Raw genomic sequence first — 19,573 nt, forward strand, 5'->3', positions numbered from 1 at the left:
TATATAGAAAATTCTAGGATGCAGCTAGAACTATTAATAAGGGAGTTTAGCAAGATATTCAATGTGTTACCCTTTCCTTCAACCTCCAGGATACAAAGTCAATATACAAAAATCAATTGTATGACAACACCAAATGCTAGCAAAATATTTAATTTCTCTGACATCCAGTCTCTTGAAAACCAGAAGCTAATAATAAAGATTAAATAGATAATACACATGAAAGCCTAGTACAATGCATTGCATGAGCAGATATTCAATGTTACCCTTTCCTTCATCCTTCAAACATTATAAAATCTTCCTAATTGGCTGCTCTGGCTCTAATCTCAACAAGACTCTCCAACCCATCCTAGACAATGATTTTACTAAAACATCATTTTTTAAAATATCATTCTCTTGCTCAAACACTTGCCTGCCAGAAAAAAATGTAAACCCTCCATAGCATAACCAGCACACAACAGCTCCACTTCACCTTTAAACCTTACCCCTCACCCCACACGTCCCAAATAGAAGTCTATCATGCTACCTTTAAAAGTCTCCTCCTCACTGTCACTTGAAGGTGCAGTGTGTACTACTACTTTCATGACTGATGATTTCCAAATGCAATTCCCATCCTCCCACTTCCATCCCATCCAAACCTATTCATACTTCAAGTTCATGCTCCAGTCTAATCTTCCTTCTATAGAGCCACTTTCAATTATCTCAGCTCAGTAACCTGCTTCCTTTGAATACTGTCTTGGAGTGATCTTAATATTCACACACAGATACGGAGACCCTAAATGAAAGCAGTCATCAATTTGAAATGTATGTGCTAAGAATGAAGTTGATATACAACAGTCTTTACCTAAGCAAGTACTTTTTTCTTCTGTAACTTGTTTAATGGAAATGTCTACAGTAATTTCTAGTATATTTCCCAAGCATTCACAATGTAAACAGACAACTTAAAAATCATGATATAGCAAAAGTCATATAGTTACCCACTTTTTAAAATATAAATTCCATACAAATTTTAATTTTGTTAATATTCCCTTTTATGTGCTAATTTGAGTTTGCATACAATTTCTGTAAAGCAAAGAATCTCTTTATATAATACTCCCAGTATTTCATGATTTTTACTAAGTTTTTGATTAAATGTCTCTTCCGCACTAAACACCAAGCACAGCATCTAAAGATAAAAATTGCAAGAGACTCATTTAAACTTCCCCAAGTCTCTAACCACCAAACTGTATCTCCTAAGCTTGTGTCTTTTATTTATTTACTTTTTTTTAGGATTTCTAGATCCCATGGAGGGAGGAAGGAAGAAGGGAAGTTTCTTCTTGTTTCTTAACATCAAACCGTCCTTTCTATATTTTCAAGTTTAGTCCTATCCTAATTCTCAACCATCACCCCAGATTGTTCCATCATCAGCCTAAAAGTATATTCATCGTATAACTCCTTTTCAGAACCCAAGAGCTACAAAGAATCTTCTCTCAAACAAAATACAACTCACAGTAACTTGTTTTAAGATGTCCTACCAACTGCAATTCTCTCAACAGAGCAGTCCCGACCTTCTCTGACCAAAACCTTTCTGTGCAAAATTAAATCTGTTCATCAACCAGCAGAGAACCACAAACACTGCCAAAGTTTAACATGAAATTTGCTTCACTTCAACTAACCTTCTACCCTCCCTACTCCCATAAAATTCTTCTAGATTTCTTACTTAATAAATTCTCAGTTCAATCACAACTGCCTAAAGTTACTTCAGCAAGTCTCTCTTCCACCCTGATGTGCTAGTTAGCTAGGTTTGCTCAATGTAATAAAACTTATAAAGGGCATCTCAAAGGTTCAAAAATATAAATCCATTACAAGTCCACCTATTCTTTTATTTCAGTAATACAAAATTCCCTAATATGAATAAAAAGTCTAATCTTTTCTGTATAAATTAAGAATTCTAATACTTTAAACATCCGAAAAGCGCATTTTCCAAACACACTAGGAAAAAACCACCCAAAACATTTTAACAGCATTTTATCATTTGTTTAATGTTGATAATCAGTAAGTCTCTAAATATTTTAAGCTGTTTTTCCTTTAATAAAGCATTGTGCTTTACTCATTAAAAATACTGCCTTGAAATTTCATTTTGTTTTCATAGATAAAGCTATCAAAAGCCATGTTATAGGGCTCCCCTGGTGGTGCAGTGGTTGAGAATCCGCCTGCCAATGCAGGGGACTCAGGTTCGAGCCCTGGTCTGGGAAGATTCCACATGCCGCGGAGCAACTGGGCCCGTGAGCCACAACTACTGAGCCTGCGCGTCTGGAGCGTGTGCTCCGCAACAAGAGAGGCCGCGATAGTGAGAGGCCCACGCACTGCGATGAAGAGTGGCCCCCGCTCGCCGCAACTAGAGAAAGCCCTTGCACAGAAACGAAGACCCAACACAGCCAAAAATAAATAAATAAATAAAATTTAAAAAGCAAGCCATGTTATAATGGAAATGATGAGAAATAATTTATTTTTTAAAAGGCAGGAAAATAAAAGAATTACTTTTATCATAATGGAAATAAATCCATTTTCCTATAATGGATTAAGTATTACTCTGGGACTGGATTTTGGACTGTTTTAGCTAACTCCACAACAGAAAATATGTTACTGAGTAATTATTATTGTTAAAGTTTTGGTTAGAGCAACTGTATTAACTCATTTTTGATTGCTGAATTTTCTCCAGATTGGATGAGATAACACAATAAAGAAATGTCTGGGTTTTTATGATCTCAGAATGTTATACCCACTGCCCCCAACCTTTCGGGTGTCACAAGAGGAAAGGGAAAAGACAGCCAAAGGCAGTGCAAAAATGACAGAAGAAAGCACTTTTCACTATTTCCAAGGCATCTCCTTCAGGGAATATAGTGATGATCATAAATGAAAAAGAGATGTTGCACCCCTTTCCCAACTCAAAATGTTGGCAAAGCTAGAGCAAAGAGAAGAGAACGTAAGGTAAGATAAGGACAATTAAATTGACAATTTAATTAGTATGTCTCCAAAAACAACCAGTGGGTCCTGGTATACTAGATGGTGGCCAATATTAACCTTAATCAATGCATATAAGTCTGGATACAAAATAAGCCTGCACTTTCCAACTATGCAAAGGTTAATAGTTGGCTGGCTACTAGCCTATTGCTACACAAACAAAACCCACCACTTTATGTTTAAGGCATTGCTATCATGTTCCAAAGGTTCCTCACACCCAAACCAAAAATCTCTCTCTCTTGCCCCAAGTTAGTTGCTCCTCCGCCTGTATCGCTTATTACTATTAATATCTACCAGTATCCATTTAATTTTCTAGCATGCTTTCCAACTAGTAATTTGTTTAAAAAACTGTATAACAGTATCTATTTCCATTTCTCTTTCCTTTTTAAATCAATATATATTTATATAAACATCTATATAAATATTCATTTATGTACTTTATGTTTTACTTTAAAATGGAGTACTTTGAGAGCTCCCAAGTGAGTATCAAGTGAATATATTTGATGATGAATGCAGAAAAATATGTCATTACTTCCTCTTTTTAACAAATGGTGTTGGAACAGTTTGATATACACTTGCAAAAAAAAAAAATTCGAACTTCAATCCATACCTTGCACTAAATACAAAAATTCATTCAAATTGGATCCCAGATACAAATGTAAAATCTAAAACTAAAAACATCTAGGAGAACACTTTTGTAACCTTGGGTTAGGCAAAGATTTCTTAGATGCAACACTAAAAGCACAATCCAGAGAAGAATAAACTGAAAAACTGAACTTCACCGAAATTAAAAACATGCTCTAAGTAAATCAACTATACTTCAATAAAATAATTTTTAAAAAGATGCAAGGGAACAAATCAATAAACAAGATGTCTGCAAAAAAACAAAACAAAAAAACACACAAAAACATATGCTCTATAAAAGACACCATAAAGAGAAAAGACAATCCAAAAACTAGAAAAACATGTCAAATCACATATCTTATAAATAACTTGTATCAAGAATATATAGAGAACTCTCAAAACTCAGTAAGAGGGGACTTCCCTGGTGGCACAGTGGTTAAGAATCTGCCTGCCAATGCAGGGAACACGGGTTCGATCCCTGGTCCAGGAAGATCCCACATGCCATGGAGCAACTGAGCCCATGAGCCACAACTACTGAGCCTGTGCGCTAGAACCCGCGAGCCACAACTACTAAAGCCCGTGTGCCGTGGAGCCCGTGTGCCGCAACTACTGAAGCCCACGTGCTCTAGGGCCCGCGTGTCACAACTACTGGGCCCACACACTGCAACTACTGAAGCCCGCATGCTCTAGGGCCCACATGCCGCAACTACTGAGCCCACAGGCCTAGAGCCCATGCTCCACGATGAGAAGCCACCACAATGAGAAGCTCGTGCACCACAACGAAGAGTAGCCCCGGCTTGTAGCAACTAGACAAAGCCCGCGAGCAGCAACGAAGACCCAGCGCAGCCAAAAAAATAAAATAAAATAAAATAAAATAAAATAAAATAAAATAAACTCAATAAGAAAACAACGCAATTAAAAAAAAAAGGCAAAAGATTTGAATAAACACTTCACCAAGGAAGATACAGAGAAAGCAAATAAGCACTTCAAAAAATGCTCAGTATCATTAGTCATTAGGGAAATGCAAATTTAAAACCTAATGGGATACCACTATACATCTATTAGAACACGTAAAACGGACCACGCGTTGACAAGGACAGGGAGGAAGTGGAACTTTCATGTACTGCAGATTGAAATGTAAAATGGAACCACCATGTTGCAAAATAGTTTGGCAGTTTCTTAAAAAGTTTAACACAGAAGTACCATTATGATCCAGCCATTCCACTCTCAAATATTTATCTAAGAGAAATGAAACCATATGTCCACACAGACTTATACACAAATATTCATAGCGGCTTTATTTTTATGAGTCAAAAACTGAAACAATCCAAATGTCCATCAACAGGTGAATGGATACACAAACGGTGGTATACCACACAACTACCCAGAAATAAATAGGAATGAATTACTATTGTAGTGAGTCATACTACAGCATGGATGACTGTAAAAGTAATCATGCTGAGTGAAAGAAAACCCTAGAAAATGCAAACTATTTTATAGTGACAGAAAGCAGATCAGTAGTTTCCTGGGGTGGAGGAGGAGATAGGAGAGGGGATTACAAAGGAGCACTAGGAAACTTTTAGGGATGATGGATATGTTCATTATCTTGATTGCGGTAATGGTTTTACAGGTGTATACATATATCAAAAATTACCAAACTGTATACTTTAAATATATGCAGATTACTGTATGTAAATTATAACTCAACAAAGCTATTAAAATTGTTAGTCACAAAAAAAACTTAGTTTTCTCTGTTCTTTGAGGGATTTCTTTAGAAAGAATAAAAGTCATGAAATATCAATATCTGCCTAAAAGAGAAACCGAAAAATTAAAATTAGGTCCAATGGATCCTGATGATACACAAATGGTTAGAACACATCAAATATAAATAAATACACACACACACATCAATGATATCATAATTCTTTAAAAAAAAAACTTATTACTTCCAGAGTACGTTAGGGTATCAACTCATTTTTTGAACACTGATATATTAATAATCAAGCATTTATCCTGCCTTATAATGATGCTACCCATAGCAAGTGTCTCTTTACAGCTAATAAATGACAATTAGAATATTATCATTCTGAATTAGCTAATCTAAGCATTGCATATAAATGGCTGCTAATTTCCCAAAGAGATAACTATATATGTGTGTGTGTGTGTGTATACATATATATAAAATACACTTCCTGATCAAAGAACACACCATTGCCTATAATAAACTTGCCAAAAAATTTTTAAAATGCATTTGAATGAAATCTGATCAAACCTCTAAATCCAGATAATTTACTGGAAATAGAGACAGAATACATTAAATCTTTGATTTTTATAAAAAATACTTGAGAGATCTATCAACCAATTAATTGCAATGTAGGGACTTTACTATTCAGATGCTGACTGAAAATATTTTAAAACTTTAAAATATATAAACATAAGACTTCTGAGACCATTGGAAATCTGAACACTGATTAAATGTTCAATCCGATATTAAGAAATTATTTGTTTTTAAGTGTTCAGGTGTACAACAAAGTGATTCAGTTATGAGTTGGTCATTTTTGAAGCTGCGTGATGACTACAGAAGGGTTCAATATTCCATTTGGTCTGCTTTTGTACATCTTGAATTTTCTATAATGAAGTTTTTAAAAATAAAGATATCTTATTAAATTCACTTTGTAACTTGTATACGTACAAAGATATAAAAATCCAAAATAAATAAAACTGGCTTATGCCAAATTTCCTCTTTCATATTGCCCTTGTCCTTTTTGATAGGTTATATTAGCTTCAAAATCTAAACTTAGGGTAACTTTGCCTCTTTTCCTATTCTCTGACACTTTATATGAGATATGAACAATCTGTTTCATAAAGGTATAGTGGAACTTTGTAAACCATCTGGGTCTAATAGTTGTATGTGAAAGGGAGAGGTATTTTTTTTTTTTTATTGGAGTAAAACTGCTTTACAATGTTGTGTTTGTTTCTGCTGTACAATGAAGTGAATCAGCTATATGTATATGTATATCCCCTCCCTCTTGGACCTCCCTCCCAACCCCCCCAATCCCACCCATCTAGGTCGTCACAGAGCACCACGCTGAGCTCCCTGTGCTATACAGCAGGTTCCCACTAGCTATCTATTTTACACATGGTAGTGTATTTATGTCAAACCTAATCTCCCAATTCGACCCACTCTCCCCTTCCCCCACTGTGTCCACATGGCCGTTCTCTACGTCTACGTCTCTATTCCTGTCCTACAAATAGTTTCATCTGTACCGTTTTTCTAGATTCCACATACATGCGTTAATATACGATATTTGTTTTTCTCTTTCCAGCTTACCTCACTCTATATGACAGACTCTAGGTCCATTCACATTGGGAGAGGTATATTTTTAATTACTCATTTTAATTTCTTTATTGATATTGTATCTATTCATGATTTAAATTTATTTGAGTCAGTTTTCTTTAGTATATTTTTCTAGAAAATAGCCAATTTCATCAGTTCCTTTGTTGTTCTCAAATGTATTGGCATAAAATTTCTTGTAAATTTTACTTAGTCTCTACTACAGTTATAGTTATGTCTCCATTTTCACATTTTCAATAACATTGTGTCTTCTCTTTTTCCTAAATATATCTTTTCAATAGCTCATCATTTTATTAGTCTTTTCAAAGAATCAGATTTTTATCTCATTAAGGCCCTCTATCATTTCTTTGCTTTCTGTCACTAATTTCTATTCTTAGCATTACCATTTTTTCATCTACTCTCTTCGTGTTGCTATGTTCAACACTTAGCCCACTCATTTCAATCTCTTTTCATATACACACATTTAAGCCTAAGAGTTAATCTCTTTAGTACTACCTTGCCTGCATTCAAAAGGTTTGATATGTGATGTTTTATTTTGCTTTGGTTTCTGTGGAAGTTTAATTTCCACAGTCATTTCTTCTATGACCCATTAGTTAAAATATTTTTGAATTTCTAAACATGGCAATGTTTTATCTTTTGATTTGTAATTACACTGCATTGTGGGTTGCATACTGATAATCTCCCATTTGCTACAGCTTGCTTCATGACTTGGCATGTGGTCAAATTTCATAAATGTTCTGTGTACTTAAAAAGTGTATATGATCTAATTATTAGTTTCAGGGTTCTATAGTGTCCATTAGCTCAAGCTTGTTAATTCTTTATTCAAATTTTCCTTCTTTACTAGTATTTTATTTACTTGATGTATTAATTATCAAGAGGTATATTAAAATATTGATTGTAAGGTTATGTTTTATATACACACAAATTCATGACATTCACTTTTTCCTAGAAATATTTAAGTCTTCCTAGTGAATTATTTCATTCCTAGTGAATGAACCTCTTAATCCTTGATAATGCTTTTGCCTTAGTCCCATTTTTCTAAAACACACCTATGACAGCTTTTTGGGGGGTTCCTTGTGCTAGAATATTTTAGACATGTTACTGATAAACATCACTATAATTATTAGTTTGCTGCCTTTAAAAAAAAATCCCATCCTGGAGTCTCCATGCTTTCTCTGGTAAGTTTAGTCTGTTTAGATTTATTTTGATAACTGATATATGTGAAATTATTTCTACCATCTCATTTTGTTTTTCACATACCATGTGTTTTTCCCTCTTTTTCTTTCTTTTTTTTAAAGTTTTCCTTAAAATTTTAACAGGATTACTTGAAAGTAGAATCAATTTTATTACTCTTTCTAAACCACAGGACCTCAGAAAGCTTACTCAGATCACTACCCCTACTGTCATATGCACTGTTTTCCAGTACAGTATTTAATTCTTGTGCATTTATTTGTTGTATTGTTTTATGTAATCAGGTTGTCCTGATTTGTCCATATGTTTACCAATTTCTTTGCTAACTTTGAGTCTTGCATACCCTTCTACATTCAGGGATTCAGTTCCTTCCTATTAAAGTACAACTACCTTCAGTAGTTCTTTCAGTAATGGTCTATTAGTAGTAAACTCTACATCTCCACATGAAAACACATTTATTTCTCCTTCACTTTACAAGGATAGCTTTGAGGGTTATTTTATTTTTCCTTGGCACTTTGAAGATACTCATCTATTGACTTTTGACCTCTATTCATGCTGTTGATAAATCTGCTAAACTGACTCATTGCTGTTCAGTTATTAATGACTTGTCTTCTCTCTCTGGTTCCTTTATTACTTTCTCTTTATATTTAACTTCACTAAAGTGTATTGAGTTGTCCACAATTTTTTTCTACTTATTTTTTCTATTTATTTTTAGGCACAGCTACAGAAAAGAGAAAAAGTGATTTGATAATGACTATTTTCTTAATTCTCCCAAAGACTATTCAGAACTAATACCATGCTATATGTACAAGAAGTATTAATTCATTACATACAGTGGATGCCCTAGGACAATGATTCTCAAACTTTAGAAGGCAACAAAAACACCTAGGGAACCTATTTAAATACTTGGACTCCATCCAAGTTTTCTGATTCAGTAGGTCTGGGGTCCTACCACAAATTTGCATTTCTAACAGGTTTCCAGGTAATGCTGATGCTGCTGGTCAGGGACTCATGCTTTAAGAACCACTGCCTTAGGGATTAGGGATAATTATCTCAGGGAACCCCCACTGAGAAGGACTGTAAGAATCTGCCCTGGTTCTTAAATCTAGAGATTAGTATTTATCATCAATCTAAACAATTTTTAGCTTTAAATATTACTCTTTCCCATTTCTTCTTGTAGAACTCCAACTACATAAATAACAGCAGCTAACAGTTCATCATCTGGCCAGAACTGCTCCAGTTCATTCTTCACAGTCCTCAGGATAAAAATTAAATTTGATCATATCAGTCCCTTACTTGAAATTGTTCACTGGCTCCTCTATACCTACAGGGACAGTTCTTTATGGGGAGGGACACATGGATGGGTTTCAGAGTACATGCAAGTTTTTTAGTATTTACACTATGCTTATATTACACATACTTTTTATGACACTATCAAATAGGTCTGTGATCTAAGCATGTTAAAAATTGCTAGCCTATTAAATTCAAATGAGTCAGTGTGATACATAAGCTTTTCAGCTTTTCATGATCCGTGCCTGCCTATCCTATACACCATACCTTGTGCCGTTCTGAGCATACCACGATTTCAAACTTTCATCATTATACCCATATTACCTCTACCTAGAAAAGAATGCCCAATAGGCCTCTCACAGGCCTGACAAACTCCTACTTATCTTCTCAAAAGGTCCAATATCATCTCCTCCCAGAAATTCTCCCCAGCCTACTTAAGAGTTAATTGTCCCTTACCTATTCTCTCTCAGCACTTTGTACAAACATCCACAATTACTTCTCACCCTTCTAAATACTGGTCCATAGAACTATCTTCCTTTGTAAGAATATGAGTGATCTCAGGCAAGAACTTAATCATTATAGTAGATACCAAAATGTTTGTTAAATATATAAACATGTTACCTAAATATAATTTTGCCTTGGACTTTACAGACTATTTCCAGGAGAATACATATTTATAATCTAAGACTTTTCATGTCTGTTTTTATCTAGACTTTCAAAGGAACCAGATATTCAATGGGAGTAAATGCTACCTAGTTTCATTCTCAATTTCTAAACAAAATACCTCAAGCATCAAAGCAAGGATTGTCCCTGTAAGATCTAACACCTGCAATGTCAATACAACCAACAGAAGAACATTGAAGGGGTAATCAAATCTAAGAGCTCAAAAAATCTTCGTAGAAAAAAAGGACTCTCGTTGTATTTCCTACACAAGTCTACTTGGTTTATCTGTTTATTTAAACACTGATGTGCATATTACAAATTATGAGAAGATTCCTCTCATTTTTATTAAAACACCCACTAATTCAGAAAAATCCCCTTACAAAGGTATATAGCATACAAAGAAAACCACAGTGAGTGGTTCTCTCCAGAGGCAGAGGATGGATGGGAGTGTGAGTGTGAGGTCTCTTCACTTACCATTTTTCAAATGTGTCAGTACCATCTGATTTTTTTTTTTTCCGGCCGTGCCATGCTCACAGCATGCAGGATCTTAGTTCCCTGACCAGGGATGGAACCTGTGCCCTCTGCAGTGGAAGCATGGAATCTTAACTACTGGACTGCCAGGGAAGTCCCTGATTTTTTTTTTTTTTAAATAATGTTACATATTACTTCAGCAATCAGAAAATATAATGAAAAGTAAAAAAAGCCATATTCTATGTTATGCTATTTAAGAAAAAAGTTTAATTATGAAACTATTTTAATATATTATTCTTACCAGATTTAAGACCTGAAATTTTGAAGATGGCACTTGGTTTCCCATTTGTGACAAATCCTAGGAGTTGCCATACTGGCATTCCATTTGAATCAGGATAGGAAAAGTAGACAGATCCTCCCATTCCCTCAGGAAATGGGACTGTTCCCAGCATAAAAACCACAACATGGTTGATATTTTCATAATCAGGCAAGTCAAAAACAAACTTATCCTCTGCCACTTGCTGTGCAGCTGTTTGCACCTAGAATATAAGAAACTCGCCTTAGTTCAATAGTTTGATAAGTTTCTATAGCCCTTTTAGTATTGCTGTAAGCTCTGTTACCAAATATAGTCAATTATAGTCATTATATCAAGTATAACATTGGATCAATCTGATACTCTAATTATGGAACTACCAAAAACACCAAAAAGAGTGCTTATTTTAATAGAAAAATCTAAAAATATACATTTAGCCTTAAAATGATTTAATGAATGTAATCTTTCAAAAACATAACTAAATTATTTCAGAAGTGCCCTGAAAGGATTTTACTTACATAAATAAATCATTACAGCTTCAGAATGTTATAAAAATGAAAGGTTGGTCAAAACACCATGCCACCAAAGTTCATCTTCTAGTTTGAAGGTAAAGAACCTCGGGTAATTAAAATGGGTAAGCAATTCAGAAGTTATTACAGTCAATCCTCATTATTTGCAGATTCATTATTTGTCATTTTGCCTACTCACTGAAATATATTTGTAACCCCCAAATTATTAAACCCTCCGGTTTAAATACAGAGAATAAAACAAAGGAAGAAAGAACATAAATATAAACCAAAATGCCTATATTAGTATTAAATTCAATTTTACCAGTTTTTGGCATGCATAATCTTAAAAGGCACATAAAATCATGGTATCTACAAGTCTTGAAATAATCATCAGGTAAAATAAATATTTTTTAAATGTCAACTCTGTCAAAGGCACCAGGCATTCTGTTAATCTGTATTATGACACTCTAATCCTCGACCTTAGGAAAAAGGGTACATCTTTTACTGAATCCATAACTTTAGATTAGGTGAGTTTTTCTAGTAAAAGAATAATGTAGTTAAACGTTGAGGCATCCCTAGGTCTATTTGCCCTTCATTTTGATTAACATGTTCAAATACTCCAGAATTAAAAAGTCAAACACCGTCAAAGAAAATCTTGTCATGAAGGAACCCCTACTGGATATCCATTACGTAGGTTAGGTGTTAGGTAAATAGACACAGGCATTGCTATAACTAAATTCCTTCCAGAGTAGCTGACAACACAGATTCCATCGGGCCTTTCTATTCTTTAGAAAAACACACACATTTTAAATGTTATTCGTTAACGAAATTCGTCCCACACTCAATCCCAGGCTGGTCCTTTCATTCTTCCTATCCGGGACAGGAGTAATACAAAGTTATCCCACCAGTATCATCAATTACCACCATCACCAAAAGGGGCCTGCCAGTCATTCAAGGGACAGACAATAAATCTGAGGATAGCCATCTCCAATTTATCTCTGTGGTTCCTTAGAACTGTGTACACACTATATTATCAAAAATTGATGAAAAAATTCAACAAAGGGGCTGCAACATTTAATAAAGCAGGGAGAAAAAAAATAAAGAGAAAGAATTCTAGGTGAAAGGAATCAGGTCTGAAATGGATTTCTGAGTGGTTTCTACGGAGGCAAGCAAGATTCACCCTCCAGATTCTTCCGGAACAATCCCAGGTACTTAACTCATTTACCTAACAATTCATCAAGGAAGGTAATCTCTTTTTACCAATAATGAAATTCGCTGCTCACCTCCTTCTGAGGTCATCACAGATATCGCTCACGCTTTAAGTTTCAGGCGTTTCTATCAGCCAATTTCCAATTACGTTAAGCATATTTTTATTAGGGCCCTTCCAAAAGGACCCAGCAGTTATACTTTGCCCGAGTACCTTCATCTTCGACAAACAGGACGCTACAGACTAGATTCAAACACCACATTTACCTCGAACTCACTTTATGAGCTCAGGCGAGTATTTATACTGCCAACTGAGCTTAAGTTCCTCAACTGCAAAATGAGAATGAGAACCACCATCTCACGAGTTACGGTTAAGTTTGCAGTGCCAAATAAGCGCTACATAGATGGCTGAGATGACTAGGAATAGACAAAAGGCGTGCATTGCCTAGGATAATGCACACTCGATAAATGGCAGCTAACGGTGTGACTGGTACTCTGAAAAGCGCTGGGGCGAAAGGAGAGCGCACATCTCAGCGTCTCACTCCCCACCCTCAAACTCTCAACAGTCAACTAGACGTGAGGGGGTTTCCCCGCATCCCGCGCACCGACGCACCCTCCCCTTCCCGGGGCCTCGCCCTCGTGGTCCTGCCCCCTTCCTGAGACCACCCGGCCCCATCCTCACCAGCCTCCCCGCCACCAAGCAGCCAAACATGGCGGCGGCGGCTCCGCTCAGCCGGCAGGGACCCGAAGCCGGGGACTAGAAGTCCTGGGGCTACTGCCCTAGTCGAGCCCAAGAACCTTCCAGACGTGGCGGGGGGTGCCTACCCCTCCGCTACATAGCGACTAGGCCAGAAGCAGGAACGCCTTCTGCCCCCGCGACCTCTGACCTCTCCTTCCTAACCAGAACGCCTCTCAGGCGACGACTAGTTCCGGGGCTCACACCGCACCGCCCTTACTAAACGGGAAAGGCGGGCCAGATCCCGTATAAAACTACAAGTCCCAGAAGGGCCTGCGCCGGTTTCCGGTAAGGGAGCGCGGAGGATTTACCTGTTGGGATTGGTAGTCAGTATCCCAAATTTACGAATCCAGAACCGGGAGGAAACGTTTCTCACGTTTGTCTAACATTTTAGAGATTACAGTGTGCTTTTACAGTCATTTCGCTAGATCCTTACAAAAACCCTAGGAGGTAGGTATTATTATCTGCATTTTGTAGGCGAGAAAATTGACCAGAGTGACCAGCCCCAAATCTTTACACAGCACTCAGGGATGGGGCTTGAATCCAAATCCTGATTCAAATCCAGGGTTCTTTCTGCTACACAGTAGCTGAAAAGTACTGATTTTTAATCAGCTGTTTTGTACTTAATGACAACTTTATTGTAGTTCTTTCCAGCCTCACTCCTCCATTTATTTGCCGAAAACAAACAACACTAAGCAAGTTATATAATAATATCTTTGTGCTTTAATGGCGCCATTTGTAAAATAAGAATAATAAATGTGCCTGTCCCCTAGGGTTTCTGTGAGGGTCAGATGAATTTATAAATAACCACTTAGAACCTGGCAGTACTTAACTAATGGCTGTTTAATTGTAAAATGTCTTTTTTTTTCTCTATGCATTTGCAGAAAAGAAGAACTGGCATCAAGTACTGACTGCCACCAGTACTCATTCTCCCTTTCACAGCTTCAGTTCCCTTTCCTCTTGGATAGGGAGGTAAGATATCTCCTCCCTGAAGGTCTCTGCCCAACTTGAAATATCTGAGCTTAGTCCACCAGCCACCAGCAAGTCTGTCCTCCTAACCCCAGGTTATATGTGGAAGATCAGAATGTTGGAACAGTCTTCTGGTCTCCACTCTGGCTCCATAAACTTGGACCACCTATCTTGTCTCAGATACTCCTTTGAGAAAGCCAAAGATGAATAGATAGAAGAGGATCTTTCTACCAATATCTCCAACTTTCTACCTAACAAGTCCCAGAATCTTCAGAATAAAAAGGCCACTCATTATGAGACCATTTCATGAGGGGCAGACAAACTGCTTGGATTCAGAGCCCATCTCTGTCATTTATTAGCTGTAAAATATTAGGCCAGTTACCCTAACACTGCCATGCCTCCTTTCCCCCATCTGTAAAACAGGATAATAATAAGGTTGTAATGAAGGTTATTACCTGTAAAGTACTAAGTAGTAGCCAGAATATAGCTTAATAAACTGTTAGCATTTAGCATTATTACTTTTCCTGACTAACTTTTCATGTCTTTATACCCACCTTACTATGAAATAGTAAATAAATATATTGGTCTCTGCCTCATGTACCTGACACAGGGCTCCTGAAACCCCTGTAAATTCCCAAGTGATAAGAGCACTAGGAGCATCTTTTGTTCTAATGAGGGGACTCTGGTGGGCTTCTGGGTGACTCCTAGATGGGGGCTGGTCACCAGAAAGATGAAGCCTGATTAGGAGCTTGGAATTTTCAGCCCCTCCCCACATTCTATAGAGAGGGGAGACGGGCTGGAGATGGAGTTAATTGATCACGACTACATGAGGAAACATCCATAAAATCCCACGAGTATGAGGTCTGGAGAGCTTCCAGGTTGATGAACACATCCACGTACCAGAAGGATGACGCACCCCAACTCCACCAAGAGAGAAGCTCCTGCACTCGCACACCTTGCCTATGTATCTGTTCATCTGGTTGTTCATCTGTATCCTTTATCATATTCTTTAATAAATTGGTAAACATGTTTCCCTGAGTTCTGTGAGTTGTTCTAGCCAATAATCAAATCCAAGGGGGGGAGGTCATGGGAACCTCCAATTATAGCCATGTTGGACAGAAGTTGTAGATAACCTGGGCACTTAACTACTTGCAATTGGCATCTGAAGTAGGGGCAGTCTTATGGGACTGAGCCCTTAACCTGTGGGATCTGATGCTATCTCCAGGTGCTGTCTCCAGGTTGACAGTGTCAGGATTGAGTTAAATTGTAGGACACCAAGCTGGTGTCACAGAATTGCTCAGTGTAGGGAAAACCGACACACATCTGGTTTTAGAAGTATTGTGAGTATGGTAGTAGTGTGAGAGTAAAGGAGAAACATGGGAAGAAGACAGGGTTTTTTCCTTTACATACCATAACTATGTATTCTATGTATTTGTATTCTCTGAGCAACTTGTATTTTTCAGCCTTTCTGTGCTTACACAACTTGTTTTATCTGCCTGTAATATTCACTTGGAAATTTCTTACATCCTCCCAACTGGCTCAAATATTTTCTTCAGGTTGGACAAAGAATTAGAGACAGTGGGTTTAGTATCCTTTCTCCAGACTATGAAAGCCAGCCTACTATTCACCAAACTATATTATTTTTAAATACAAAAGTTCTTTGTAACTAAAGAGAGCAGAAATAGATACAATGTATGGAAGTGAAGAAAAGTGTTTCAGAGGAAAATACCTCTCCAATAATCAGAGCTCTCTGAAATAAGAATAGGTAGATATAGAATAGTGATTTCTCGCATTCACATTGATATTTTAACCAAAGCAGAAATCCACTTATATTGTTAAGGAGATTCATGGAAAACTTGGGAAAATTTACCTAGGACAAAAAAAAATTACAGACCAATATCACTCATGAATACACATGCAAAAATCCTCAACAAAATACTAGCAAACAGAATCCAACAACACATTAAAAGGATCATACACTATGATCAAGTGGGATTTATCCCAGGGATGCAAGGATTCTTCAATATACACAAATCAATCAATGTGATACACCATATTAACAAATTGAAGAATAAAAACCGTATGATCATCTCAATAGATGCAGAAAAAGCTTTTGACAAAATTCAACACCCATTTATGATAAAAACTCTCCAGAAAGTGGGCATAGAGGGAAACTACCTCAACATAATAAAGGCCATGTACGACAAACCCACAGCAAACATCATTCTCAATGGTGAAAAAGTGAAAGCATTTCCTCTAAGATCAGGAACAAGACAAGGATGTCCACTCTCACCACTATTATTCAACATACTTTTGGAAGTCCTAGCCACGGCAATCAGAGAAGAAAAAGAAATAAAAGGAATACAAATTGGAAAAGAAGAAGTAAAACTGTCACTGTTTGCAGATGACATGATACTATACATAGAGAATCCTAAAGATGCTACCAGAAAACTACTAGAGCTAATCAATGAATTTGGTAAAGTAGCAGGATACACAATTAATGCACAGAAATCTCTTGCATTCCTATACAGTAATGATGAACAATCTGAAAGAGAAATTAAGGAAACACTCCCATTTACCATTGCAACAAAAAGAATAAAATACCTAGGAATAAACCTACCTAGGGAGACAAAAGACCTGTATGCAGAAAACTATAAGACACTGATGAAAGAAGTTAAAGATGATACCAACAGATGGAGAGATATACCATGTTCTTGGATTGGAAGAATCAATATTGTGAAAATGACTATACTACCCAAAGCAATCTACAGATTCAATGCAATCCCTATCAAATCACCAATGGCATTTTTTACAGAACTAAAACAAAAAATCTTAAAATTTGTATGGAGACACAAAAGACCCCGAATAGCCAAAGCAGTCTTGAGGGAAAAAAACGGAGCTGGAGGAATCAGACTCCCTGACTTCAGACTATACTACAAAGTCACAGTAATCAAGACAATATGGTACTGGCACAAAAACAGAAACATAGATCAATGGAACAGGATAGAAAGCCCAGAGATAAACCCACGCACCTATGGTCAACTAATCTATGACAAAGGAGGCCAGGATATACAATGGAGAAAAGACAGCCTCTTCAATAAGTGGTGCTGGGAAAACTGGACAGCTACATGTAAAAGAATGAAATTAGAACACTCCCTAACACCATACACAAAAATAAACTCAAAATGGATTAAAGACCTAAATGTAAGGCCAGACACTCTAAAACTCTTAGAGGAAAACATAAGAAGAACACTCTATGACATAAATCACAGCAAGATCCTTTTTGACCCACCTCCTAGAGAAATGGAAATAAAAACAAAAATAAACAAATGGGACCTAATGAAACTTAAAAGCTTTTGCACAGCAAAGGAAACCATAAACAAGACGAAAAGACAGCCCTCAGAATGGGAGAGAATATTTGCAAACGAATCAACAAAGGATTAATCTCCAAAATATATAAACAGCTCATGCAGCTCAATATTAAAAAAACAAACAACCCAATCCAAAAATGGGCCAAAGACCTAAATAGACATTTCTCCAAAGAAGACATACAGACGGCCACGAAGCACATGAAAAGATGCTCAACATCACTAATTATTAGAGAAATGCAAATCAAAACTACAATGAGGTATCACCTCACACCAGTTAGAATGGGCATCATCAGAAAATCTACAAACAACAAATGCTGGAGAGGGTGCGAAGAAAAGGGAACCCTCTTGCACTGTTGGTGGGAATTTAAATTGATACAGCCACTATGGAGGACAGTATGGAGGTTCCTTAAAAAACTAAAAATAGAATTACCATATGATCCAGCAATCCCACTACTGGGCATATACCCAGAGAAAACCATAATTCAAAAAGACACGTGCACCCCAATGTTCATTGCAGCACTATTTACAATAGCCAGGTCATGGAAGCAACCTAAATGCCCATCGACAGACAAATGGGTAAAGAAGATGTGGTACATATATACAATGGAATATTACTCAGCCATGAAAAGGAACGAAATTGGGTTATTTGTTGAGACGTGGATGGATCTAGAGACTGTCATACAGAGTGAAGTAAGTCAGAAAGAGAAAAACAAATATCGTATATTAACACATATATGTGGAACCTAGAAAAATGGTACAGATGAACTGGTTTGCAGTGCAGAAATTGAGACACAGATATAGAGAACAAACATATGGAAACCAAGGGGGAAAAGCCGTGGGGGGGGGTGTGGGTGTGATTAATTGGGCAATTGGGGTTGATATGTATACACTGATGTGTATAAAATTGATAACTAATAAGAACCTGCTGTATAAAATTTAAAAATTAAAAAAAAGTACAATTAAAAAAGTAAGAAAGAAATAAGAGCACAAACTCTATCTTCTTTGACCTAAGCGATATCTATAACTCCAAATCACAAAGATATCAGTGGAAAGTGGATAGAAGAAAGACAAGTGACTTAGCAGAGCAGAGGAAGGTCAAACTCAAGTACCTATAGAGAAAGATAATAAGTACCAGAGAAGTTCAGGAATTGGAGATGCCAGGGGCCACAGAAGGCAGGGGTAAGGCAGTAGACTGAAACATGTAGATTGCTTAAAACTGATGTAAGATTTTGTGTCTGACTCTCATCAACACCTCAGCCATTGGTATGAAATCTCTGGAAAAAAAGTGAATCAGAGAGGCCCCAGGCACTAGGAAACCAGATACTGAAAAAAGGTGTTGTGGGGCAAGGCCACCATGTACAGATTAGGTCCTGAATAAGAGTGCCCGGGTGAGAGAGGAGCAGTTGGCTCACCAAGTCAAACACACTAACGTAGTACTGTGCCACCCAAAGTGGGGGTGGCTTTTCTAAAACATCCACTTGGAGGATGGGGGTGCCTTTTTCTATATCATCCATGCAGAGAGAGATATCTCTTATTAAGTCATCCATAAGGGATGAGGGTCACTTTTTAAAAACTCATGTAATAATACAAAACCCTTTCATGATTAAAAAAAAAATTCAATTAACCAAGAATAGAAGGGAACTTCCTCAACCTGATAAAGAGCATCTATAAAAATCCCAGAGCTAACATCACACTTAATGGTGAAAGTTGTATGCTTTCCTCCTAATATCAGTAAAAAAACAAAGATGTCTTCTCCGGGCACTTCTATTCAACATTGTATTGGAGATTCCAGCCAAAGCAATGAGGCAAGAAAAAGAAATAAAAGGCATCCAGATTGGAAATTAAGAAATAAAACTATCTCTATTTGTGACATGA

General features: G+C 36.8%; 1 protein-coding gene across 3 annotated transcripts in view; it reads right to left on the reverse strand.

Moving 5' to 3' along the window:
- Positions 1-13,543, reverse strand: part of HIKESHI (heat shock protein nuclear import factor hikeshi) — a 31,915-nt gene extending 18,372 nt beyond the window's left edge. Inside the window, exons 1-2 of one of the 3 annotated variants that reach the window (XM_061202758.1) lie at positions 13,305-13,543; positions 10,896-11,133 (exon numbers count right to left, since the gene is read on the reverse strand). In XM_061202758.1, coding sequence (XP_061058741.1) covers positions 10,896-11,133; positions 13,305-13,334 — 268 coding nt within the window. In that variant the 5' untranslated portion in view covers positions 13,335-13,543. Of the gene's footprint in view, positions 1-10,895; positions 11,134-13,304 lie in introns of those variants that run through there. The other 2 variants (XM_061202760.1, XM_061202759.1) reach the window with 2 other exon arrangements.
- Positions 13,544-19,573: the final 6,030 nt, after the last annotated feature.

Source organism: Eubalaena glacialis, chromosome 10 (assembly GCF_028564815.1).
Source record: "Eubalaena glacialis isolate mEubGla1 chromosome 10, mEubGla1.1.hap2.+ XY, whole genome shotgun sequence".
NCBI lineage: Eukaryota > Metazoa > Chordata > Mammalia > Artiodactyla > Balaenidae > Eubalaena > Eubalaena glacialis.